General features: G+C 40.4%; 1 protein-coding gene across 2 annotated transcripts in view; it reads left to right on the plus strand.

The window, feature by feature from the left end:
• Positions 1-27,407, plus strand: part of pcloa (piccolo presynaptic cytomatrix protein a) — a 437,698-nt gene that overhangs the window by 406,164 nt on the left and 4,127 nt on the right. For both annotated transcript variants that reach the window (XM_073066476.1, XM_073066477.1), the window contains 3 exons: positions 3,707-3,807; positions 17,590-17,724; positions 21,937-22,082. In XM_073066476.1, coding sequence (XP_072922577.1) covers positions 3,707-3,807; positions 17,590-17,724; positions 21,937-22,082 — 382 coding nt within the window. The remainder of the gene's footprint in view (positions 1-3,706; positions 3,808-17,589; positions 17,725-21,936; positions 22,083-27,407) is intronic.

Consider the following 27,407-nt stretch of genomic DNA (forward strand, 5'->3'; position numbering starts at 1 on the left):
GAGCCATCTCAGGCAAGCTTCACTGGATGATGTGGATCATAATGTGTGAGAACAGTGTCCGACGTCAGCAATTCCTTTACCTTTTGGAAAGCCACCTCACAGAGCTTTATCCATTGCCATTTCTTCCCGATCTGCAGTAATGGATTCATAGGGTGGAGCACAGTAGCCGGGTTTGGCAGGAACCTGTTATAGTAATTAATAAATCCGAAAAAGGACTGCAATGGTGACACATCCTTTGGCCTTGGAGCATTCACCACTGCCTGAATTTTCTCAGCACACTTGTGTGTCAGTAGTGCGACCACAGTAAGTGATGCTTGGTTTAAAGAATTCACACTTCTTGTGTCTTGCTCTAAGCCCAGAATCTTCTCATCTTTTTAACATTGTCTTGAGGTTTTGGGGATGTTCCTTGTCATCCTCACTGGAAATGGCTAGCACAAGAGGGCACAGTTTTAAGGTGCTTGGGAGTAGGTACAGAGGAGATGTCAGGGGTAAGTTTTTTACGCAGAGAGTGGTGAGTGCGTGGAATGGGCTGTCGGCAGTGGTGGTGGAGGCAGAAACGATAGGATCTTTTAAGAGACTCCTGGATGGATACATGGAGCTTAGAAAAATAGAGGGCTATGGGTAAAGCCTAGGTAGTTCTAATAAGGATATGTTCAGAACAGCTTTGTGGCCTGTTCTGTGAATGGCCTGTATTATGCTGTAGATTTTCTATGTTTCTATGAAATTACTATGTCATCCAGGTAACACTGAGTGCCTGGGCAGCCTTACAGCACCTGGTCTGTAGCTTTCTGCCAGAAAGCACATGCCGATGCTTCTCCAGAAATTAGTCTATTATGGTAATAACGCCCTTTGTGAGTGTTTATGTTGAGAAACACCAGATTCCTCTTCCATCTCCATCTGTAGGTAGACCTCAACTAAGTCCACTTTGCTGAAGTGTCTCCCTCCAGGAAGGTTTGCAAAGATACCCTCTATCCTGGGAGAGGGTATTGACTTTACTGGGTTGATGTTGACATTAAATTCACCCCAAATCCTGACAGACCCACTCTTCTTGGCTACTGGGACCATTGGCATTGCACAAGGGCTCCACTTAACCTTAGAAAGAATTCCTTCAGCCTCCACGCAATCCAGCTCACTGGCTGCTTTGTCACAGATGGTATAAGGAACCAGATGGGTTTTGTAAAACTTGGATGTGGCGTTTTCATTTAACACTCTTTTACCCTGGATATGTTTGAGTTCTCCAATGCCATCACTGCTGTGACATCATCCAGTATCTTTCTTAATTCACGTTCAGTTGACTGAATTGCAGGGGACGTTGCATTGCTCTCCAATCGATTGTAGTTGTCTCAGCCAATCATGGCCCCACAGTGCTGGCTCTCTTGTTCTTACAAGCCCAATGTGCCTTGTTGGTTGTTGTATTTCACTATTACAAATGTCATTCCCACAGGAGTTATCTTTTCTCCAGTATAAGTTCTTTGTTGGATACCTGCAAGCTTTTGTTCAGTATCTTTGAAATGCCATTCATACTCATTTTGTGGAATGATTGAAACAGCTGAGCCGGTGTCCAATTCCATCTTCATTAATTTTTCATTCATTTTTGTCATAAACCATATTGCTTGCCTCTTGATAGTTTTCACATTGTAAATCTCAAGGTTACCACTCTCCTCATCATCAGATCTTTCATCAACTGCGCAGATTAGTGCTCTTTTCCAAGCTGCAACTTGACGTTTTATCTTTTCTCTTCCCTCTGCAGTCCATTTATTTTTGTCTGCCCAACATGTTCTCCGTATGTGTCCTACTTTGGTGCATTTTCTGTGAGTTTTGCCTTTAACCCTGCATTGGTCTGGTGTATGTGAGCTCCTGCCAAAATAGTAACACAATTTGTGCAGCTTTCTGCTTAGATGTTGCAATTTTGCTCACTCTCACTTTCATTCCTGACTGCAACTTGCTTGTGTCTCCGGATGCTGTTTCTATTGATACAGTGATTTCGACTGCTCTTGTAAATGTGAGTTATGCTTCAGTTAGAAGCCATTTTAGAATGTTTTCTTGTAAGAACCCACAAACTAAATGATCTCTCACTGCACCATTAGCTCATCACTGAACTGACAATGCTCTTGCAATTTCTTTGATTCAGCCACTTAAGCAGAAATGGACTTCCCTTCCTTTTGATTCCACTTATGAAACCTAAAGTGTTCTGCAATCAACAATGGTTTCCGTTCTAAATGTTACTGCATTACCATTCACAATATCAGCAAACTCATTTTGGCTTCTTTCACTGGAGCAGTTAAACTTCTAAGCAAACTGAATAGTGGTGCAGTAGCATAGTGGCTAGCACAATTCTTTACAGTACAGGCAACCCGGGTTCAGTTCCTGCCACTGCCTGTAAAGAGTTTGTATTTTCTCCCCATGACCGCCTGGGTGTACACTGGGTGCTCCGGTTTCCTCCCACAATCCAAAGATGTACTGGTTGGTAGATTAATGGGTCATTGTAAATTGTCCTGTGATTAGGCTAGGTTTAAAACAGGGGTTTGCTGGGTGGTGTGGCTCGAAGGGCCAGGAGGGCCTATTCTGCACTGTATCTCAATAAATAAATGTTAAAAACTGCACTCAGTATACATCATCCAGTTATCTGTGGTGCAATCAAAGGTGTGTATCTTTCTGATGTAGACAGCCATGTCTGCATTTTTTAACTTATTATTATTATCACCCGGTACTCAATGTTTATGAACCCATGAATTTCACCCATTTTCTGCATTTTTTAACTCAAATATCTCTCTCTCCCCCTTCCGAAGAGAAAAAAAATGTGCTATGCATTTTTTTTACTAGAACATCTCACTCTGCTTCAACAGGTAGATAATCATCTCAGGTTACTTTTAAAACTTCTTCATCAGCACTGTTATTTTTTGAAACTCCAGATACTATCAAAAGAAAAAATATATTTTGTTTTACTTTCCTTTTCTTTCATGAGGCGCTCACATGAAACGTATGTCATTCACGTAGTTCTACATATAACCGGTAATTAATTATGTAAAGAAATAAAGAATGTTTAATTAAACCATATATTTACAATATTACTCAAATATTACTGAAATATTAAATACACTACATTGATGTTTTTATTTGTGATTGGAAATCTGTGATGATCAGTACTGGAACCCATAGTGTTCATTCAATACATTAACAATTTGGATGTGAATACAGGAGGAATGATTAATAAGTGTTCAGATAACATGAAATTCTGTAGAGTTTTAAATAGTGAGAAAGATAGAGGTACAGAGATTATATAAAACATTATACCCAATCTAAAATAATAAGCACAAAAAGCAATCTATCAATATTGCTAATATATGTCGAAAAACCTATGAGTTATAAAGTGTTAACTGATAGATTCACTGGGTAGCATGGACTGGATAGGCCAAATGGCCTGTACCCCTGCTATATTGCTCCATGATTCATGATAATATGCTCACAGGAATACATAATAACCAATCACCCAGCAGCTATCTAATTCCATAATCCTTTCCATAAGTTGCAGTAGAACTTCTATAACATTTTGCCAGCCAGATGCATGAATACAATGATCCAAAGTACGGACATTTAGCACTTTGTCCTGGTGATTAATAACCTTCAAATATTCTGACCCTGTGTTCTCACCTTGCTCCACTTGAAACTTGATAAATTGCAACCAGCTTGTCCTTGTTTTCACTAGGAGTAAAGTGAGCCAGGACACTGAAATCATTGTGAAAGATGAAAAGCACAAAGCATCTGACCAGTTTTCACAACAAGGCCGTGGCCCAGCAGAAACCAATGGTAAGATGCAAGTCCAATGCATGGATGTTGGGCACTCTTCCAAACACTTGATACAAAGGAGCCGTAAGATTGTTAAGTGTGTATTTCCAATATATTTCTGATAAATAAAAATAGTTCCATATGATTTCAACCTATTACAGTAGAATTCAATATTTTATGGACAAGAATATTGAGGGATAACATGGGTTGTGTGGGTATCATTAAACATTTTGGGCTGTAATTTCCATTGGTGTTCTCTCTTTGATGATTGGCAGAATTTGTGGTCAGTTGGCATAAACAATGGACTGCACTCACTTTCAAGGACTTCATCTCATGTGCTCGATATTTATTGCTTATTTACTTATTATTATTAATATTTTTTCTCTCTTTCTATATTTGTACAGTTTGGGTTTTTTTGCACATTGGTCATTGTCTGTCTTCTTAGATGTGGTCTTCCATTGATTCTATTGTGTTTCTTGTATTTACTGTGATTGCCCACAAGAAAGTGATTCTCAGGGTTGTATCTGGTGATATATATGTATTTTGATAATAACTTTACTTTGAATTCCCTCGGACCTTGAAGAAGACTAGTGTTGAGATTGCAGGGGCCCTGGCAGAAATATTTAAAATGTTGATATCCACAGGTCAGGTGCCGGAGGATTGGAGGATAGCTCATGTAGTTCCGCTGTTTAAAAAAGGCTCAAAAAGTAAGCCAGGAAATTATAGGCCAGTAAGTTTGACATCGGTAGTAAGTAAATTATTGGAAGAAATACTAAGAGATAGGAACTACAAGTATTTGGATAGACAGGGACTTATTAGAAAAAGTCAGCATGGCTTTGTGCGTGGTAGGTCATGTTTAACCAATCTATTAGGGTTTTTCGAGGAGGTTACTAGGAAAGTGGATGAAGGGAAGACAGTGGATGTTGTTTACATGGACTTCAGTCAGGCCATTGACAAGGTCCCGCATGGGAGGTTAGTTAGGAAGATTCAGTCACTAGGTATACATGGAGAGGTAGTATATTGGATTAAACATTGGCTCAATGGAAGAAGCCAGAGAGTTGTAGTGGAGGATTGCTACTCTGAGTGGAGGCCTGTGACTAGTGGTGTGCCACAGGGATCAGTGCTGGGTCCATTGTTATTTTCCTCTATATCAATGATCTGGATGATAATGTGGCAAACTGGATCAGCAAATTTGCTGATGATACAAAGATTGGAGGTGTAGTGGACAGTGAGGAAAGTTTTCAAAGCTTGCAGAGGGATTTGGACCAGTTGGAGGAATGGGCTGAAAAATGGCAGATGGAGTTTAATGCGGACAAGTGTGAGGTATTGCACTTCGGAAGGTCAAACCAAGGTAGAACATACAAGGTAAATGGTAGGACACTGAGGAATGCAGCAGAACAGAGGGATCTGGGAGTACAGATACATAATTCCTTAAAAGTGGCATCACAAGTAGATAGGGACGTAAAGAGAGCTTTTGTTACATTGGCCTTTATAAATCAAAGTATTGAGTATAAGAGTTGGAATGTAATGGTGAGGTTGTATAAGACATTGGTGAAACCGAATTTGGAGTATTGTGTGCAGTTTTGGTCACCTAATTACAGGAAGGATATTAATAAGGTTGAAAGAGTGCAGAGAAGGTTTACAAGGATGTTGCCGGGACTTGAGAAACTGACTTACAGAGAAAGGTTGAATAGGTTAGGACTTTATTCCCTGGAGCGTAGGAGAATGAGGGGTGATTTGATAGAGGTGTATAAAATTATGATGGGTATAGATAGAGTGAATGCAAGCAGGCTTTTTCCACTGAGGCTAGGGGAGAAAAAAACCAGAGGTCATGGGTTAAGGGTGAAGAGGGAAAAGTTTAAAGGGAACATTGAGGGGGCTTCTTCACGCAGAAAGTGGTGGGAGTGTGGAATGAGCTCCCAGATGAAGTGGTGAATGCAGGCTCACTTTTGACATTTAAGAAAAACTTGGACAGGTATATGGATGAGAAGGGTATGGAGGGATATGGCCCAGGTACAGGTCAGTGGGACTGGGCAGAAAAATGGATTGGCACAGCCAAGAAGGGCCAAAAGGCCTGTTTCTGTGCTGTAATGTTCTATGGTTCTATGGAATATTTGGCATAAAGACCATTTCATAGATATTTGACAGCAACCAATTCATTAGGCAGTAAATTGCAAAATGAAGACTAATGATCTGGCAGACCATTGATAAGAAATTAAATGTAAAGGTGACAATTACATCTTCATTAGAACAGATGTAAGTGGAAATGGTTCTGGGTTTTCTATCACAACAGAACCTGTTAAAGCATGTTGCATTTCCATCTCAATGATTAAATGCACTATCATGTGCCCAGCACGGACATCGTGAATGGGATGGGACTGAGATTCCAGTGGGATTTTCCATACCTCAGTTAGTTCTGCATAAAAGCCAAGGAAATTCTACAGCTGTGGTTTAGATAGATCTTACTGTTGTGGGGTTCATGTGACTCTGATAACAAGAGCATCCTGAAATAAAAATGGGAATACTGGGAACTGTAAGAAGTCTCGGGTGGCGTGCTGATATTTCAGGAGAAATTAGCAGCCCCTTCTGTAGCATAGGACTGACTCTGAGGCTCAGCTTGCAATGGAAAATCAGACAGAATTAGTGATAGTTAAGGGGGCAGATAGGAGATTCTGCAGTTCTACCTTCATCAATTATCTTCATCACCTTCTTGTAAAACTCCTAAAAAACTTGCTCCCTGATGGCAGTAACAAGAAGGGGGCATGGCCCAAATGGTGAGAGTCTTTAAAGGTAGATGCTGTCTTCTTGAGGCACCATCGCTTGGAGATGTCCTCAGTAACGGGCAGAATTGTGCCTGTGAGGGAAAAGGTTGAGTCTACAACAGTGTGCAGATTCTTCTAATCCTGCTCACTGGAAACCATGATTCTCCAAATGCTGATAAGTCCTATCCCTAAGAAACCTCTTCAATAGTTTCACTACCATTTATATGAGACTCACTGGTCAATAATTTCCAAAATTATTCCTATTTCCCTTCTTAAACAATGAAATAACATTGGCTACTCACCAATCCTCTGGGACCTCATTTGTAACTAGAGAGAATATGAAGATTCTGGTCAAGGCTCCACTATCTCCTCTCATGCTCTCTCAATAATTAGGAGTTCATGCCATCAGACACTGGGAACTTAGCACCTTAACCTTAATGTTATTCAAGAGCCCCAACACTGCCTCTTTCTTAATCACAAAATGCCCTCGCATATTAGCACACATTCTACACTGATCTCACTATCCTCGTCCTTGGTAAATATTGATGCAAAGTACTCATTTAAAACCTCTCCACATCCTCCACCTCTAAGCACATGTTCCCTCCTTCAAACATGAGTGGTCTTACCCACTCCCTAGTTATCCTCTTGCTCTTAATATATGCATATAATGCCTTGAGATTCTCTGCAAAGGACGGTCCATACCTCTCTGGCTCACTTATTTCCTTCTTGAGTTCTTTTCTAGTTTCTTTATAATCCTTAAAGGCCCTGTTTGCTTTTAGCTTCCTGTACCTTACAAAGGTTTCCTTTAGCTTCTTGACTAAATTCACAACCTGTCTTGTAATCCAAGAATCACTTACCTTGATGGGTGAAATGCTGGAGGATGGCTATTGTGGCTTCAATGAAGAAGGGCTACAAAGAAAAACCTGGGATCTATAGACCAGTGCTTGATATCTGTGGCATGCATGCTACCAGAGAGGATCCTGAGGGATAAGGGGTATGTGCATTTAGAAAGACAGATGTTGATTAGAGATAGATGTACAAAAAAGCTGGATGAACTCAGCAGGTCAGGCAGCATCCGTTGAAAGAAGCAGTTAATGTTTCGGGTTGAGACCCTTCGTCAGGACCCTTCATCCTGATGAAGGGTCTCGACCCGAAACATTAACTGCTTCTTTCAACGGATGCTGCCCGACCTGCTGAGTTCATCCAGCTTTTTAGTATGTCTTGATTTGACCACAGCATCTGCAGTGTACTTTGTGTTTGATTAGAGATAGTAAGCACAGTTTTATGCATGGGAGATTGTGTTTAATGAAATTGAATGTTTTTGATGAATATGGATGAGGGCAGGGTTATAGGCGTAGTGAACTTCATTAAGGGCTTTATTAAAGTTCTGCATGATAGGCTGGAATGGAAAGTTAGATCACATAGAATCCGGGAAGATCTAGTTGATTGGACACAAAATTGGTATGACAGTAGGAAGGAAACAGTGATAGTGGAAAGTTGTTTCTCAGAAGAGGCACGTGACTACTGGTGTTCCCCAGGGTCAGTTCTAGGCTCAGTAATATTTGTCATCCACAGGTATATCGACAATTTGGATAAGTATGTACAAGGCATGGTTAGTAAGTTTGAAGAAGACACTAAAATAGGAGGTATTATGAACAATAAAGAAAGTTATCAAAAATTACAGGGGTATATTGATCAACTGGGTAAGTGGGCCAAGGAATGGCCAATAGAGTTTAAATTGGGTACATGAAATGTGTTGCATATTGGGAAGATAAATCATGGCAGGACTACTCACAGTGAATGGTAGGCAGAGGGGTCTAGGAGTACCTGATTCCCTGAAAGTGGTCATGCAGGCGGGCAGAGTAGTGAAGAATACTTTTGGCATGCAGGTTTACATCTGTCAGGATATTGAACATAGAAGATGGGCTGTTATGTTGCAGTTGTACAAGATGTAGGTGAGGCATTAGTGTTGTTCAGCCTGTTGTAGGAAAATTGTTATTGAATTGTATAGGAAAGGTGTTATTAAATTGGATAGATTGCAGAGGAGTCAATAGCTTTAAATTACTTGCTGTTAACACATCAGAGGATCTGGGACCAGCACATAAGTGACATCACAAAGGAAACACGATAGCGACTCTTAACTTATGACCTCTAGTTCTAGTTTCATACAACCTCAGTGGGGAAAAAAGCTATCTATAGCCTTCATAATTTTGTATGTCTCTATCAAATCTCCCCACGTTCTCCTATGCTGCAGGGAATGAAGTCCTAACCTATTCAACCTTTCCCTATAATTCAGTTCCTCAAGACCCAGCAACATTCTTGTAAATTGCCTCTGTACTCTTTCAATCTTATTGCTATCTTTCCTCTAGATAGGTGACCAGAACTATAAACAATACTCAAAATTAGACCTCACCAACATCTTATACAACTTCAAGATAACATTCCATTTCTGTATTCAATACTTTGATTTATGAAGGCCAATGTGCCAAAAGCACTCTTTACGACCCTATTTACCTGGTGCCACTTTCAAGGAGTTATGGATCTGTACTCTACTACACTCCAGAGTCTTCAACCATTCTTTGTATAAGTCCTACATTGGTTTGTGCTCCCAAAGTGTAATACCTCACACTTGTCTGCATTTAATTCCATCTGCTCTGATAGCCTTCCTCGCAGTCAACTAAGCCCCCAATCTTGGTGTTATCCGCAAAGTAACTGATCTAGTTTACCACATTATCATCTAGGTCATTGAAATAGATGGGAAACAACAATGGACCCAGCAGCAATCCCTGTGGCACAGTCACAAGCCTCCATGACAGATAGGCAAGATAGATACTACCACTCTTTGGCTTCACCTGTGAAGTGAATGTCAAATCCAATTTGCTACCTCATCCTGAATGCCAAGTATCTGAACCCTTTTTACCAGCCTTCTTGAGACCTTATCAAAGACCTTCCTAAATTCCATATAGACAACATCCACTGCCTTGCCTTCATCAAGAAATTATGTGCTGGGGTTGGAGAGGGTCCAGAGGAAGTTCATGAGAATCATTCCTGGAATGAAAGAGTTAACATATGAGGAGCATTTGATGTATCTGGGCCTGTACTCACTGGAGTTTGAAGAATGAGGGGAAATCTCATTGAAACCTATTGAATATTGAAAGGCCTAGATAGAGTGGATGTTTCCTGTAGTGGGGGAGTCTAGGACCAGAGCACATAGCCTCACAATAGAGGGATGTCCCTAAGGTCACCAAATGTTACTGGGAGGAGACAGGAGAATGGGTTTGAGGGAAATAATAAATCCGCCATAGTGGAATGGTGGAGCAGACTCAAAGGACTGAATGGCCTAATTCTGAACTTACATCTTATGGTGTTACTTTCCTGTAACCTTTATGAAAAACTCTATGTAAGCTTGATTAGACATGACCTACCATACACAAACCCATGTTGACTACCCCTAATCAGGCCCTGTCTGTCCAAATACTTAGATATCAAGTTTCTTAGAATACCTGCCAATATTTTTTTAACCACTACTGACATGAGGCTCACCAGCGTATAATTTCCTGTTTTATTCTTAGCGCAAACACTTCCTCATCTGTAATCTGTATACGGTGCATGATTTCAGCTGTTTTGCCTTAGTTGTGTAGCCTCTGTGTCCATCTGCTGAGTAAACACAGATGCAAAAAAAATCCATTTAACATCTTCCCTATTTATTTTGGCTTCATGCATCGATGACCACTTTGATCTTCAAGAGAACCAATTTTTTCCTTAGCTATCCTTTTGCTCTTAATATATCTGTAGAAGCCCTTGGGATTCTCCTTCACCTTGTCTGCCAGAACAACTCATGCCAATCAGGGTGCGTCTTACATAGTGTACAGTAGGGCCTGAGGAGTGCGGTAGAACAAAGAGATCTAGGAATACAGATCTACAATTCATTGAACATGGTGGCACTTGTAGATAGGGTCAAAAAGGAAGCTCTTGGCAAATTGGCCCTCATAAATCAAAGTACTGAGTACAGGGGATGGGATGTTATGTTGAATTCGCATAAGTCAAAAAACCATAAGATATAGGAGCAGAATTAGGCCATTTGGCCCATCGTGTTTGCTCTGCCATTTCATCCTGGCTGATCTATTTTCCCTCTCAGACCCAATCTCCTCCCTTCTCCGCATATCCCTTCATGCCCTGACTAATCAAGAGTCTATCAACCTCAGTTAGTGAGGCCCAATTTGGAGTATTGTGTGCAGTTTTGGTCACCTACCTACAGGAAAGATGTAAGTAAGGTTGAAAGAGCACAGAGAGAATTTACAAGGATGTTGCTGGGACTGCAGGAACTGAGTTATAAGGAAAGAATGAATAGGTTAGGAATTTAATCCTAGGAACATAGAAGACTGAGGGGAGATCATATAGAGGTATATAAAATTATAAGAGGTATTGATGGGTAAATGCAAGCAGGCTTTTTCCATTGAAGTTGGGTGGGACTACAACTAGAGGTCATGGGTTAAGGGTGAGAGGTGAAATGTTTAACGGGAACATGAGGGGAAACGTCTTTACTCGGAGTGTTGTGACAGTGTGGAATGAGCTGCCAGCGCAGATAATACATACAAGCTAGATTTGAATGTTTAAGAGAGGTTTGGATGGGTACATGGATGGGAGGGGTATGGAAGGCTTTGGTCCAGGTGCAGGTCGATGGGAGTAGGCAGTTTAAATAGTTTGGCACAGACTAGATGGGCCAAAGCATCTGTTTCTATGCTGTACTTCTGCACAACTCTATGACTCTAGCATTACATTGTTAACAAACGGAAAACACATATGTGATATAACTGCTTTTGTGACTTGTGCATAGCTTATACCACAGTCTTAATAAGGAAACTGTTGTAGTTCAGAGTCAGTCAGAGTTGAGAGCTGTAGATTTTAACAAGTATTTGTATAGCACATGCAAACATAGAGGGGAGATCTGGGAAAAAGAATCTTCCTGAACTCAAAATATGTGGATTTTCTTGGTACATTTTTCAGTACAAAGATTCATATTAAATACAATCACCAGTTACAATACATAGTTTACTTCAATGTTTTGGCGTGAACAAATGGCTGTATTTTTAATGGGAGTACATCTTAACTGACAAGACCAGCAAATAACTTTGTGAACAGAAAGGTGAATAAGGGACTGAAATGGTGATGCAGTGAGTAAGGATTCAAGTTCTAGGGTAGTGGTAACCTGTTCAAGAGAGACAGTTTGTACTTGAACCAGTGGGGGACCAATACCCTAGTGAGAAAATTTGCATTATAGTTTAATAGGAGGGTATAAACTAGATTGACAGAGGATGGGAATCGAGTGAGTGAAGGCAGTGAGAAGACAGAGGCATGTGCTGAACCCAAAGTGTGCAAGCCAGGCAATCTGGATAGCCATGTTTAGGAAAAAAGGGCAGGCAGGACCATTGCTTTAAACTGCTTTTAGTTAATGCATGTTGCTTGACAAGTAAGGCAGATGAACTAAGGGTGTGGATTGCCTCTAACGACTGGGATTTTGTGGCCATAACATGAACATAGCTGACCAAAAGGCAGAACTGGCAACTCAATGTTCTAGCATACCACTGATTTATGTGACAGTATCAGGTTTATTATCCCTAACATAGGTCTTGAAAGTTGTTGTTCGTGGCATCAGTACAGTGCGATACATAAAGGTGCAACACCTCACACTCATCTGCATTAAATTCCATCTGCCATTTTTCAGCCCATTGTTCCAGCTAGTCCAGATCCCACAGCAAGCTCTGACAGTCTTACTTGCTGTCTGCTACACCCCCAAACTTGGTGCCATCCGCAAATTTGCCAATCCAGTTAACTACATTATCATCCAGATCATTGATATAGATGACAAACAACAATGGACCCAGAACCAATCCCTGTGACACACCATTTGTCACAGGCCTCTAGTCAGAGAGGCAACCATCTACTACCACTCTCTGGCTTCTCCCACGAGGGCAATGTCTAATCCAATTTACTACCTCATCCTGAATGCCAGGCGACTGAACCTTACTGACCTACGTCCCATGCGGTACCTTGTCAAATGCCTTGCTAAAGTCCATGTCGACAACATCCATTGCCTTGCCTGCATCAACCTTCCTGGTAAATTCCTTGAAAAAATCTAGAAGATTAGTTGGACATGACCTACAACACCCAAAGACATGCTAACTATCCCTAAACAGTCCTTGTTTACTCAAATACTCATATATCCAGTCCCTTGGAATACCTTCCGATACCTTTCCCAGTACTGATGTCAAGCTCACCAGCCTATAACTCCTTGTTACTTTTAAAGCCTTTCTTAAACAGTGGAGCAACATCCAATCCTCCGGTACCTCACCTGTCACTAAGAGTGATTTAAGTATCTCTGCTAGGGCTCCTGCATTAAGTAGTGGTGTTCCACAGGGGTCTGTGTTGGTACCGCTCCTTTTTACATTATATGTCAATGATTTGGATGATGGAATTGATGGTTTTGTCGCAAAGTTTGCAGATAGGTGTAGTTTTGAGATAGTGAGGCTACAGAAGGACTTGGACAGATCAGAAGAATGGACAAAGTTGCAGATGGAATACAGTGTCGGGAAGTGTATGGTCATGCACTTGGGTAGAAGAAGTAAAAGGCTAGACTATTTTCTAAATGGAGAGAAAATACAACAATCTGAGGTGCAAAGGGATTTGGGAGTCCTTGTGCAGGATTCCCTAAAGATTAATTTGCAAGTTGAGTCTGTGGTGAGGAAAGCAAATGTGATGTTAGCATTCTCTACAAGAGGATTAGAATATAAAAGCAAGGATGTAATGTTGTGGCTTTATAAAGCACTGGTGAGGCCTCACTTGGAATATTGTGAGCCCCTTAGAAAGGATGTGCTGAAAATGGAGAGGGTTCAAAGTGATTCCAGGATTAAACAGCTTGTCATATGAAGCGTGTTTGATGGTTTTGGGGCTATATTCACTAGAATTCAGAAGAATGAGGGTTGACCTCATTGAAACCCATTAAATATTTAAAGGCCTCGATAGAGTGGATGTGGAGAAGATGTTTTCCTCTGGTGGAGTGTCTAAGACCAGAGGACACAGCCTCAGAATAGAGAGGTGTCCTTTTAGGATGTAGGTGAAAAGGAATTTCTTTAGTCAGAGAGTGGTGAATTTATGAAATTCGTTGCCACAGGCAGTTAGTCTTCATGTATATTTTAGGCAGAGGTAGATAGATTCTTGTTTGGTCGAGATATGAAGGGATACAGGTAGAAGACAGGAGATTGGGGCTGAGAGGAAAAATTGATCAGCCATGATAAAAAAGCACAGCAGACTCAGTGGGCCAAATGGGCTAATTCTGTTCCTGGACCCTATGGTCTTATAGAGATGGGTATTGCACTACTAATCAGGAACAATATCACAGCATTGAACTGCTGCTTCTAAGTTAACAAATTTCACAACACATGCCAATGATAATAAACTTGATTCTGATTCTGATCTGCTTTCAGAGGGGCCATAACGGAGGGCTCATCCATTGAGTCTGTATTGGTAGATCTCAAAAATAGGAAGGATGCAAACACTCTGATGGGATTGGACTCCAGAGCTCCCCAATAGCCACCGAAACACAGAGGAAACTTAAAGCAACTAAAGACCAATAAGTCTGAGCTGTGACCTCAATGGAGACTGCAGCTCAGTGCCATATTGACAGAGTGTATACAATGCTTTTCAGCAGAGGGACAAATGTATCCAAAATGAATATAAGAAGTTCAGAGCAGACTTAACAGGGAAATCAGGAGTGCAAAAACAGCTTTTTTTTTTATTAAGTGCAATCGTGAACAATAGCCAGATCAGAAATGCTGATCAAGTCAACTCGTTCCCAAAGAGAACTCTGATAGGCCAATCAGATGGTTCACTGCTGCTCAGTGCTAGAACATTAAAAAATCACATGTACAATTAAGAAACAGGCATAAGACATTCATTAAACAAAAAGCTTATGGCAGGCAAAGGTAAAGATAATCCCAAGAGGTTCTTCAGATATATTAACAGTATAAGCATGACTATTACTATGGTAAGACTAGGTCCTCTTAAAGACCACCAGGGATGCCTGTGTTTGCAACCACAAGAAATGGCTGAGATGTTTAGCGTCTATTTCTCTTCTGTGTTTACGAAGGGGAATATTCCGGATGCCACAGAAATGAGGGTAATAAGGCGTGAAGTCTTGGATCGTATGACTATCATAGAAGGTACTTACAGCCTTGAATCCCTTTGGGTAGGCAACTTCCCAGAGCCTGATCAAGTGCAACCCTTGTGGGAGGCCAGAGAAGAAATTGCAGAGTCCCTAGTAGAGATATTTGCTCTAGAGTGGTCATTAACCAAGACTCGAGGGAGTCTAATTGTGTTCCATTGTTTGGAATGGGTAACAAGAACGGGCCAGGGAGCTCCAGATCATGGGAGGGTTATGGACCAAATGCAGGACTAGCAGAAAATATGCTGTAGTCAACATGGACCTGTGTTCATACTGTATTACTCTACAACTCTAAGATAGTACATGTCAATGTTCTAAACATTTCTGAAGACACCAAAACCATCTTTTACCTTATCGTTCTTCTACCACAGCCTTTTTAGGTGTGACTTTTTGGACAGACAAACACCCAAGGTAATAATTTTCAGAACAAATCTCACTTTGATCATGTTTGACATTCTAATCAGGTTTGATCTCTTTGACCCCCCCCCCCCCCCCACCACCACCATCAGACAGGAGGTACTGTAGCATTAGGAAAAGGACTGTTAGGGTGGGAGCACACACAAAATGCTGAAGGAACTCAGCAGGTCAGGGATCATCAATGGAAAAGAATGAACAGGCAGCGTTTTGGGACGAGACCCTTCATCAGGATCTTTTACTCATTTCGATAGATGATGCCTGACCTGCCGAGTTCCTCCAGCATTTTGTTCTGTGTTGCTCTGGATTTCCAGCATATACAGATTTTCTCGCATTTCTGTTAGGATGGGAAACAGCTTCATCCACCCTTTAGTAGTCGACATTTCCATGCTGAGAAAAAATGGCTTGACTATACGCCTCTGCATCTCATAATGTTCATAATGTCATGTTAGGCCTCCTACAGCCGCTGATGGTTCAGAGAAAATGATCTGAGTTTGTCCAACCTCTCCTTTTTAGGCAATACTCTCCAATCCAGGGAACATCCTGGTAAACCTCTTCTGCACCCTGCACAAAACCTTTACACCTTTCTACAACGGAGTGACAGGAACTGCGGACAATATTTCCAATGCAGTTAAACAAAAGTCTTACCCAGTTGCAAAATTACTTCCTGACTTTTATATTCCATACCCTGTGCAATGAAGGCAAGATGATTTCTTCACCACTCTATTCCTTGTGTAAGATAGTACAAGGTAAAGCAATAATAGAATGCAGCGTCCCCAGAGGAAGTTCAATGCAGATAGACAATATGGTGCAATATCCTAATGAGGTAGATTGTGACGTAAGGAGTGTATCTTGATATACTGTGGAATCATTCAATAGTCTTATAACAGCAGGTAGAAGCTGCTCTTAAGTCTGGTGGTACGTTTTTTCAGGCTTTTGAATCTTCTGCCTGATTGGAAAGGAGAGATAAAATGTCAAGCTGGGTGAGGTCTTTGATTTTGTTGGCTGTTTTATTGAAGCGGCAAAAGCTGTAGGTAGAGTCCATGAAGGGAGTCTGGTTTTTGTGATATGCCCAACTGTGTCCACGACTCTCTGTAGCTTCTTGCAGTCATGGACAGACCACTGGCCATACTAAGCCATGATGCATCCAGATAAGATGCTTTCTATGGTGCATTGAAAAACATGTCAGGGAACTATAGACTTGCATTCAAGACTTGTTTCTAAGGACCCTGCCATTTACTGTATATTTTCCTCTTAAATGTGATCTCCCAATTTGCAATACCTCACATTAGTCTGGATTAAACTCTATCTGCCATTTGCAACTAATTATATCCTTTGACAACCGTCCTCCACAGCTCTGCAAATTTTCATGTTGTCTGCTGATATGCTAATCAACTCATCTACATATTCTTCCAAATCATTCTTATGCAAATCAGACAAGACCTCCCTTGCACAGAAGTTTGCTAGCTATCCATTAAAAGGTCGGGGGGAGGGGTTAAGGGGAGGGGGGCTGGGTAACATTTTTTTTCTTATACACTTTTATTCTGTAACTATTTGAAAACAATAAAAAAAGTTTTTAAAAAAAAGGTCTATACTTTTCCAGATATGAATAGTTCATGTCCCTGTGGATCATCTCCAAGAATTCTTCTATCACTGATGTTGCTACCAGCCTGTAGTTCACTTGTTTGTCTCAACTGGCTTTCTTTAACAAAGGAAAAATGTTGGCTATTTTCCAGGCCTCTGGGACCTTGCCTGTCACATGAATATCTATGGGGCAAATATTTAAAGAAGAAGTAAACTGTATTGACATAGCCCATGTTTTCTTTTTCTCTAAGTTACAGATGATTTTTGCCCTTCTCTTACCCCTCTTTCAGAACGCTCTCAGTTAAGTGGGTGAGGTGGGTTTGCCATTATATATTAGCTTGCTGAAGTTAACGGATAAAATGGTGCCCCTAGATCTTTTAGTATCCCACCCTAACATGGCTAATGAAAATACTGAAATATAACTGTGTAATTTTATCTCTTTTTGCACATGCATGAAAATGGTACTCCAGTAATGCAGTGTCCCATCCAGCAGTAAATGAAAACACACACACATGCTGTAAGTCGGAAATAGAAACTGAAAATACTAGAACACAATAAGTCTGACAATCTCTGTGCAAAGGTAAAGAGAGATAAAATTTTAGGTGGTGGAAGACCAAGAGTCTTAACTGTTCCTCTTTCCACAGATGTCACCTTAACTTGCTAAGTGATTCCAACATATTTTGTTTTTAAGCTTATCCAATATCTTGGAAACAGAATAAATATCTCACAGAATATCCTCATCTTATTTGTGAATTAAAATGAATGCTGAAAAAATTTTATTAAAATAACTTTTATTGAAATATGTGTTCTTCTTGATCACAGGTAAAACTCAAGTAATGGGAGAGATTAAAATTGCTCTGAAGAAGGAGATGAAAACAGACGGAGAGCAGCTGTTAGTGGAGATTCTTCAATGCAGAAACATTACCTATAAGTTTAAGTCACCTGATCATTTACCAGGTAAATGCTTAAGCGGAGCAAGCCTTGTGAGAGAGCGACAGAGTTACAGTGCAGAACTGAGGCTTTGGTGACAAGAGGCAGAAGTTAGGTTCAGGTTTCTGTCAACTTTGGTTTTTTTTTTCTTTATAAGTGCCTAGTTACAGCAGTGAGAATGGATCCCAAGGTAGTGATGTGCTCCGCTTACAATATGTGGGAGATGTTGGTGAACTTGGCTCTCTCAGATTGCTCCATCTACAAAATGTTAATGATAGGAGATTCGATGTTTCAAGTAAAATTTTCAGAGTACAGAATTTCTCTGTTAGACTAACAGGCAAGGCCAAAAGGTTTAGGGAACCTTGGTTACCAAGCGATATTGAGGTGCTGCTTAAATAAAAGGACGTGCACAGCAGGTACAGGCAGCAACTAATGTGGTCTAAGAAATGTAAGAGAAGATTTAAGAAGGAAATCAGAAGGGCTAAAAGAAGAAACAAGGTTTCTCTACCAGACAAGAAGGAGAATCCCAAGGGCTTCTACAGACATATTAAGAGCAAAAGGATAGCAAAGGACAAAATTGGTTCTCTTGAAGTTCGGGGATTGGGGGTTTCTTCTATGTATAGAGCTGAAATAGATGGGAGAAGATCTCAAATTGATTTTTTGCGTCTGTATTTAATTGGGAAATGGCCAGAGAATCTACAGAACTGAGACAAAACATCAGTGAGGTCATGCACCATATACAGGTTAGAGAAGAAGAGGTGCTTTTTGTCTTGAGGTAAATTAGGGTGGATAAATCCCCAAGGCCTGACAGGATGTCCCTGGAACCTTATCAGAGTTTCCTTAGAAATTGTTGTGGCCCCGGCAGAGGTGCTTAAAATATACTTAGCCACAGGTGCCAGAGGACTGGACAATAGATTGATAATGCCGTCTTGTTCTAGAAAGACTCTAAGCCAGAAAATTATAGAGCAGTTAGTCTGATATTGGTAGTGGTGGGTAAATTATTGAAAGGTATTCTGAGGAAGCAGATATATAAATATTTGGATAGAGAGTCACTAATTATTTTTATTTGAAATTCAGTGCCGAGTAGGCCCTTCAGGCCCTATGAGCCATGCTGCCCTAATTGTAATTAGCTTACAATTTAATCCTAACCTAATCACAGGATAATTTACAATGACCAATTAATCTACCAACCAGCACATTTTTGGACTGTGGGAGGAAACCCACACAGTCTCGGGGAGAACCTACAAACTCTTTACAAGCAGCGGCGGGAATTGAACCCAGATGTCTGACACTGCAAAGCGCTGTGCTATCCACCACGCTACCACGCTGCCCCTAATACTGCTAACCCCACTATGCTTCCCTTGCTTATGGGTAGTCAACATGGCTTTTTGCGTGGTAGGTCATGTCAAACCAATCTTGTAGAGTTTTTTGAGTAGATAACCAGGAAAATTCTTGAAGGAACAGAATAGATGGTGTCTACACAGACTTTAGCAAGGCCTTTAACAAAGGTTGATCAAGAAGGTTCAAACACTTGCACTCAAATCAAGTCAAGTCATACAGGTCAAGATGAGATAGTAAGTTAGATTAGACATTGGCTTCTTGGGAGAAGCTGGAGAGTGGTAGTAGATGGTTGCCTCTCTGAATGGTGGCCTGTAACTAGTGGTGTACTGCAGGAATCGGTGCTGGGTCCATTTTTATTTGATCATCCACATCAATGGTCTGGATAATAATGTGGTAAACTGGATCAGCAAATTTGCAGTGGACATCAAGATTGGGGTGTATGGACAGCAAGGAAAACTATCAAAGCTTGCAGTGGGATCTGGACCAGCTAAAAAATGGGTTGATGACACTATAAAACCACAAGACATTGGATTGGAATTAGGCCACTCAGCCCATCAAGTTTACTCTGCCACTCCATCATGGCTGATTTATATTCCCCCTCAACCACTTTCTCCTAGCTTCTCCTTGTAACCTTTGACACGCTTATTAGACTTGAACATATTAACCTCTGTTGTACATATACCCAATTATCTGGCCTTCACAGCCATCTGTAGAAATGAATTCCACAGATTCACTTCCCTCTGGCTAAAGATGTTCCATCTTATCTCTGTTCTAACAGGACATCCTTCTATTATGAGGCTGTATCCTCTGGTCCCAAACTCCCCCCACTCTAGGAAACATCCTTTCCACGTCCACTCTAATTTGGCCTTTCAATATTCGATAAGTTTCAATGAGATCTCCCCTGATTCTTCTAAACTCCAGTGAGTACAGAACTCCAATAACTACAGGCCTAGAGTCATGAAATATTCTTCATATGTTAGCCCTTTCATTCACAGAATCATTTTCAAAAACCTCTTCTACTCTCCAATGCCAGCACATTCACCTCGTACTTCTAAATTCCAGTAAATACAGGCCCAGAGCCATCAAACGTTCTTCATATGATAAGTTATTTAATCCTGAAATCATTTTTGTGAACTTCCTTTGAATCCTCTCCAGTTTCACTACATCCTTCCTAAGATAAGGGGCCCAAAACTGTTCATAATACTCCAAGTGATGCTTCACCAGTGTTTTATAAAGTCTCAACATTACATCCTTGCTTTTATATTCTACTCCTCTTGAAATGAATGCTAACATCACATTTGCCTTCCTCCCCACAGACTCAAACTGCAAATTAACCTTTAGGGAATCCAGCACAACGACTCAAGTCCCATTACCTCTGAATTTTGTATTTTCTCTCCACTTAGAAAATTGTCAACCCTTTCATTTCTTCTACCAAAATGCATGACCATATACTTCCTGAAGCTGTATTCTATCTGCCACTTCTTTGCCCATTCACCTAATCCAAGTCCTTCTACAGACTACCTGCTCTTTCAACACCACCTACCCCTCCATCTGTCTTCTATGATTTTCTCTCTTCTGTATCTCTACATTCTTAATTAGTGGAGGGACTTTTGCAATTTACCAATCCTTTGGAACCATTACAGAATCTAGATTTTCTTGAAAGATCATTACTAATGCCTCCACAATTTCTTCAGCTACCTCTTCCAGATACTGGGCTGTAGTCCATCTGATCCACGTGACTTATCTATCTTCAGACCTTTCAGCATCCTAAGCACCTTCCCCTTAATAAAAGGAACTGTACTCAGTTCTTGCCCACTGACGCTCTTGAATTTCTGGCATACTGCTGGTGTTTTCTACAGTGAAGACTGATGCAAAATATTTAAAGAGTTCACCTGCTATCTCTTTGTCCCCCATTATTACCTCTCAAGTGGTCCAATATCCTCTCTTGCCTCCCTTAATCTTTATATATCTAAAATAATTTTGCTAAACTCTTGTATATTATTGGCTAACTTGTTTTCGTATTTCATCTTTTCTCTTCTTATTCCTTGTTTAGTTGCCTTCTATTGGCTTTTAACAGCTTCCCAATACTCTAACTTCCCACTAATTTTGTTGTATTGCATGCTTTCACTTTTGCTTTTATGTCTTTGAATTCCTTTGTCAGCCACTGTTATCTCACAATCCCTTTAGAATATGTATTCTTCTTCAGAATGTATCTATTCCACGCCTTCAGAATTGGTCCCAGAAACTCCAGCCATTGCTGTTCTAGTATCATTCCTGCTAGTATCCTCTACCAATCAGCTTTGGCCAGCTCCTCTCTCATGCTTCTGTAATCGCCTTCACTCCATCTAATATAGACTTCTCCTTCTCAAACTGCAGGATGAATTCTATCATATTATGATCACTGTCTCAGGGTTCCTTTGCCTTAAGCTCCTTTATCAAATCTGGTCTGTTCCACAACAACCAATCCAGAATTGCTTTTTTGCTAATGGACTCAACTACAAGCTGCTCTAAAAGGGCATCCTATAAATTCTTTTTCTGAGGATCCAGCACCAACCTAATGTTCCCAACCTACCTGTACATTAAAATACCCCATGGCTATCATAACTTTGCCTTTTTTTACATGCCTTTTCTATCTCACGTTGTAATTTGTACCCCACATCCTGGCCACTGTTCAGAATCTTGTATATAACTGCCATCAGAGTCTTTGTCCCCTCATAGTTTCTTAATTCTACCCACAAGATTCTACATCTTCTGATCCTGTGTCTCCTCTATCTAAAGACTTGAGTTAATTTTACCTGATGAAAAGTGCAAGTGTTCATTTAGTGCAGGTCTGATGTCAGCTCGATATCATTAGTATTGGAAAGGAATCCTCAACCTTTGTTCTGTATCTTTTCACAGACCTGTACGTGAAATTATATGTCATAAACATTTCAACGCAAAAGCGAGTATTTAAGAAGAAAACTCGTGTCTGCAGGCATGACCGGGAGCCTTCATTCAATGAAACGTTTCGTTTTAGTCTTAGTCCGGCTGGACACTCACTTCAGGTAATATTATGCACCAACACAGAATTTGAGTGTTTTGTACATTAATGGATTTCGCCGGGTAATTCTCTTCTGCTTGACAATTATTTTTAAAGTTCATAGTACATTTTTACATGAGAAACACTGGGTTCCTAATGATCTAAATCAAAAGGGAAATAAATATAACACAAAGAATCAGGAGAGAATGAAAAATGTGAATAATGATTCAGATTTCCCTTGAATATTTCATCGTTCACCCTATACTTACAAATTCTAGTTCTGGTCTCACCCATGGGGGGAAAACACCTATATGCATTCCTCCTAAATATACTCCTCATAATTTTGTATACCTCCAAAACATCTCCCCTCATTTTCCTGTGCTGAATTTCTAGCATTAGTACAATCTCTTGTGTTTATGAAGTTCTAATCTATTTAACCTTTCCCTGTAACTCAGGTCCTCAAACCCCAACAACATCCATACAACTTTTTTCTGCATTCTTTCAAGCTTATTGATATACTTTATTGATAGGTGTTCAGAATTGTTCACAATATTCTAAATTCAGCCTCTCTGAAATCTTGTAAAACTTCAACACTTCTCTCATTAGCACTCCATCAAATGTATTTTGGAAATCCATACATATATTGATAGTATTTCTCTAATCAACTCTCTCTATTTCTTTATTGAAAAAACACTGCTGAACTAATAGGGCATAATTTTTCTTCAATCAATATATTCATACTAACTTCCTCTACTCAGTTCATACATTGAAATTACTTCTAATTTTGTCTCCTTTTAATATCCATAGAACTTTCCCTACCACTGATTAGCCTTTCATCATTTTTTGAACATGAACATTTTCAGATATCCAGTCCTTGAGCAACACCAGATATTTGGGGTGGCTCTGCAATCTCCTCCTTTACTCCCCTCAATGACTGAGAATGCTTCTGATTTGGACAAGTTAATTTATCCACCTATGAGGAAGTGGAATGGTGGTTTAGTAAGTTTGCAGATGACACGAAGGTTGGTGGAGCTGTGGATAAAGCAGAAGTTTGCTGTGGGTTACAGAGAATAATTGGAACGATGCAGCACTGGGCTGAGAAATGGCAGGTGGAGTTCAATCCAGAAAAGTGTGAAGTAGTTCACTTTGAAGGCAGAGTACAGGGGGAAATGGTAAGATTCTTAACAGTGTGAAGGAACAGAGAGATCTTGGGGTTCACAGCCATAGATCTCTCAAAGTTGCAGTGCAAGTTGATAGGATGGTTATGAAGGTGTATGTGTGCCAGCCTTCATTGGTCATGGGATTGGGTTCAAGAACAATGAGGTAATTTTGCAGCTCTTTCAATCTCTGGTTAGACCACACCTGGAGCATTGTGTTCAGATCTGGTCACCTCACTATAGGAGGGATATGGGAGCTTTAGAGTGGGTGCAGAGGAGTTTTACCAAGATGCTGACTGGATTAGAGAACATGTCTAATTAGGATACATTGAGTTACCTTGGACTTTCCCCTTTGGAGAGAATGAAGAGAGGTGACTTCATAGAGGTGTACAAGATAATAAGAGACACAGATAGAGTGGAGAGCTAGGGACCTTTTCTCAGGGCTTAAATGCCTAATGTGAAGGGGCATAACTTCAAGTTGTTTGGAAGAAAGTACAGTCATTACCATTTGACGAAGGAGAGACTTTCTAAATTATTTCCAAATGTTGACAAGTATTGTGATAGATGTAAAACTGAGATAGCTACACTGACACATATGTTCTGGTCATGTTCTATATTAAAACAGTTTTGGAAATCAGTCTTTTCAACAATTTCTAAAGCACTCAGAATCAATTTACAACCTCATAAATTGACTGTGCTTTTTGGAATAATTCCTCAAAATATCCATGGTATTTCTGTGTCTGACCAACATGTTATTGCGTTTGTTACATTGATAGCTAGGAGGGCCATCTTGTTGAAATGGAAAGATATATCAGCTCCTACTTTGTCACAATGGTTCTCTCAAGTGATGCTGTGTCTTAGCTTGGAGAAAATTAGAAGTCGAACCTTCGAACGTTTATTTGATTTTGAGAAGAGATGGGGCTATATTTGCTCATTATTATCATTTCAGTTAACTGATAGATTTCCTCCACGATCTAAATGTAAATTTTTTAAAATATATCTTTTTTTCTTGTTGGCAGTTTGATGTTTATTTTTAGAAGCTTTTTGTATGACGCATGGCTCCGGGGCTGTACCTCCAATGGGTTTCTTTTTTTTCCCTCACTTTTCTTGCTTAGTAGGGGTTTTTTTATTCACAGAAATTTTCAATCCTTAAGATAATTTCTTCTTTTTTGAGGGATTGTAAGTGTTGTTACTTCGATGTACTTGTGCTATTTTTGAATAATAATAATAATAATAAAAAGATTTGAAAAGGAAGAAAGTACAGGGGGAATGTCAGAGGTAGTTCTTTTACACAGAGAGTGCTAGGTGCTCATATATTATGGACATTTAAGAGACTCTTATATATGCACATGCATGAAAGGAAAATGAAGGACTATGTGGAAGGGAAGGGTTAGATCAGGGGTTCCCAACCAGGGGAACTGGACCCCCAAGTTAATGGCAGGGGTCCATGGCATTTAAAAAAGGGTTAGGGACCTCTGAGTTAGATTGATCTTGGAGTAGGTTAAAGGGTTGGTGCAACATCATGGAGTAAAATTTGGCAGATGGAATTTAAGTGCAAAGGGTTGCATTTTGTGAAGTTAAACCAGGGAAGAACATGCACAACAAATGGCAGGGCTCTGGAGAGTGCTACAGAGTGGAGATACCTGGTGTTCAAGTGCATAGTTCCATGAAAGAGGGCGCACAAGCAGACAAGGTGGTGAAGATAGCATTTGCTATACTTGCCTTCACTAGTCAGGGCACTGTGTACTAGACTTACTGACTAGATTAGAGACCATGTCTAATTAAGATATATTGAGCGACCTTGGACTTTTCTCTTTGGATGGAATGAAGATCAGAGGTGATTTCATAGAGTTGTACAAGATAGTAAGACCCTTCCTAACAAAGGGTCTCAGTCCGAAACATCGACTGTACTTTTTTCCATTGATGCTGCCTGGCCTGCTGAGTTCCTCCAGCATTTTGTGTGTGTTGTTGGGATTTCCAGCATCTGCAGATTTTCCCTTGTATGTGCCAAGAGATGGGATGTAATGTTACAACAGTATAGAGTAAAGTGAGGCCATACTTGGAGTATGATATGCAGTTCAGTTCGCTGGGCTATAGGGATGATGTCATTAAAGGATTCAGAATTGGTTGGGAATGATGTTATTAAGATGAAAAAGTTGCTGAAAGGACTCAGAAGGATAGTAGCAGGACTGGAAGGCTAGATATGCTGAGGTACTTCTCCCTGAGATCAGAAGGCTAAGAGGTGACCTCACAGAAGTATCTAATATTCATGAGGACATGGGTAAGGTGGAGGATCACTTTTTTTTCTCTTCCTAGGGTATAGCAGTCTAGAATTAGAGGGCATAGACTTAAACTGAGAGGGGAAATACTTAAAGGAGATGTGTGGGACAGCTTGTTCATACAGAGTTTTATGGGTATATGAAACAAATCACTGGATGAGGTTTAATCCAGTGGCCAGTATAATCACAGTTAATTAAAAGATGCAGGAAATAGAGGAAATGTGGTTGAAGGAAGGCCATGTTCAGTATAAAGAGGTACATTTCGGGTTCTCCGGAGTGAAAGGCTTCAACATCAGAGCAAATGTGATGGAGATGAAAGATCTAAGAAAAAGGAAAAACGGTTTTACAGGAGGCAGGGTAAGAGGATGTAACATCCAGGCAACCATAGCAGTCCATGGACTGGTAAATGATGTCAGTCTTTTCATGACATGTGCCAGTGATATTAAATGGGATTCTGATTCTTTCACCCAATCTTCACACTCATTCCAGACCAGAGTGGATAGACCGGAACTGATAGATTTATTGTACAAACGTTTGTAGTTGCATTTCCAGAAAGCACTCAGCAAAGTCCCTCACATAAGATATGAACTCATGGCAATGGGGGTAACATACAGCCATGGACAGGGCAGGTTGGCTAACAAACAGGAAGCAATGAGTAGAGGTAAGGCTAGCATTTTCAGGTTTGCCACCTGTGAATCAGCATGGGCATCAGGGGTGAGATCCTAACTGTTTAAGAGTTATTGACAGGAGGATGTGAATTATAGATAAATTCTCAGATGGCTTAAATAAGATGATTGGTCACCCTCTTTCTCCCAGGCCAGGAGAGTCTAAAGCTACCGACAAGGGGTTAAGGGGAGAGGGGAAAGATTAGAGGAGACCCGAAAAGCAAGTTTGGGTGGTATATCGAACAAGCTGACAAATGAGGAGAAGGTATAATTACAACGATAAAAGATACTTGGACAAGTTCATGTAAAGAAAAGGTTCAGAGGGATATGGATCAAGTGCAAGCAAGTAGAACTACCGGTAGCTATTTGTCGATTTAAAGGCAAAGTGTTCAAATTATGGGGAGAAGGTAAAAGAATGGGTTTGAAAAAATTATTAGCCAAAAATATCCCAGAACTGTGCACAGTAATCCAAATGCACCCTAATCAAAAATTTATACATTTGATAAACAGCTCCCTGACTTTTCCTAACCAACCTACACATGCGCGCACATGCACGCACACACACACCACTCCACTCCCTTTGCAATTTTTGTTCATTTCTTTAACTCCTGCTAAAACATTGTTTACATTTACATCATTTTTATTATAATTTGCCCTTTACTGTGCCTATTGTCTTGTTTATTAATTACTGTACTCTCTTGCACTGTTTTGTGCACTTTATGTAGTCCTGTGTAGGTCTGAAGTCTAATGTAGTTTTGTGTTGTTTCATGTAGCACCATGGTCCTGGAGGAACGTTGTCTCGTTTTTTACTGTGTACTGTACCAGCAGTTATGGTTGAAATGACAATAAAAGCGACTTGACTTGATATTCTATGTTCTAACCAAGAAGGCAATCTTGCCAAACGCTTTCTTTACCTCCCTAAGTGTTACCAATTTCAGGGAGTGATGAGCTTCTGGTAGAACCCTCTGTATGTAAATACTGCCATTTACTGTATACAGCCCTCCTAATTTGACCGTGGGGTGGAGATACTGTATGTCTCTACCAAAGGAGCTATGAGGTGCTCCTTCCCTCTGATAGCCTGCAAGTCACCCTTGAGCAAGATGTAGCACCTGCTTAGCAACCCCTCCCTCTCAATATCAGGGTGACATGGGAGCAGGTGGTGGATGGTCATATCACAAGTCCTGTTTGTGTGACCATTGACAATCCCTGAAGAGTACTGATAATGGCTGGGGTCATGATTGCCCATGTC

The sequence above is a fragment of the Hemitrygon akajei genome, chromosome 14 (assembly GCF_048418815.1).
Source record: "Hemitrygon akajei chromosome 14, sHemAka1.3, whole genome shotgun sequence".
NCBI lineage: Eukaryota > Metazoa > Chordata > Chondrichthyes > Myliobatiformes > Dasyatidae > Hemitrygon > Hemitrygon akajei.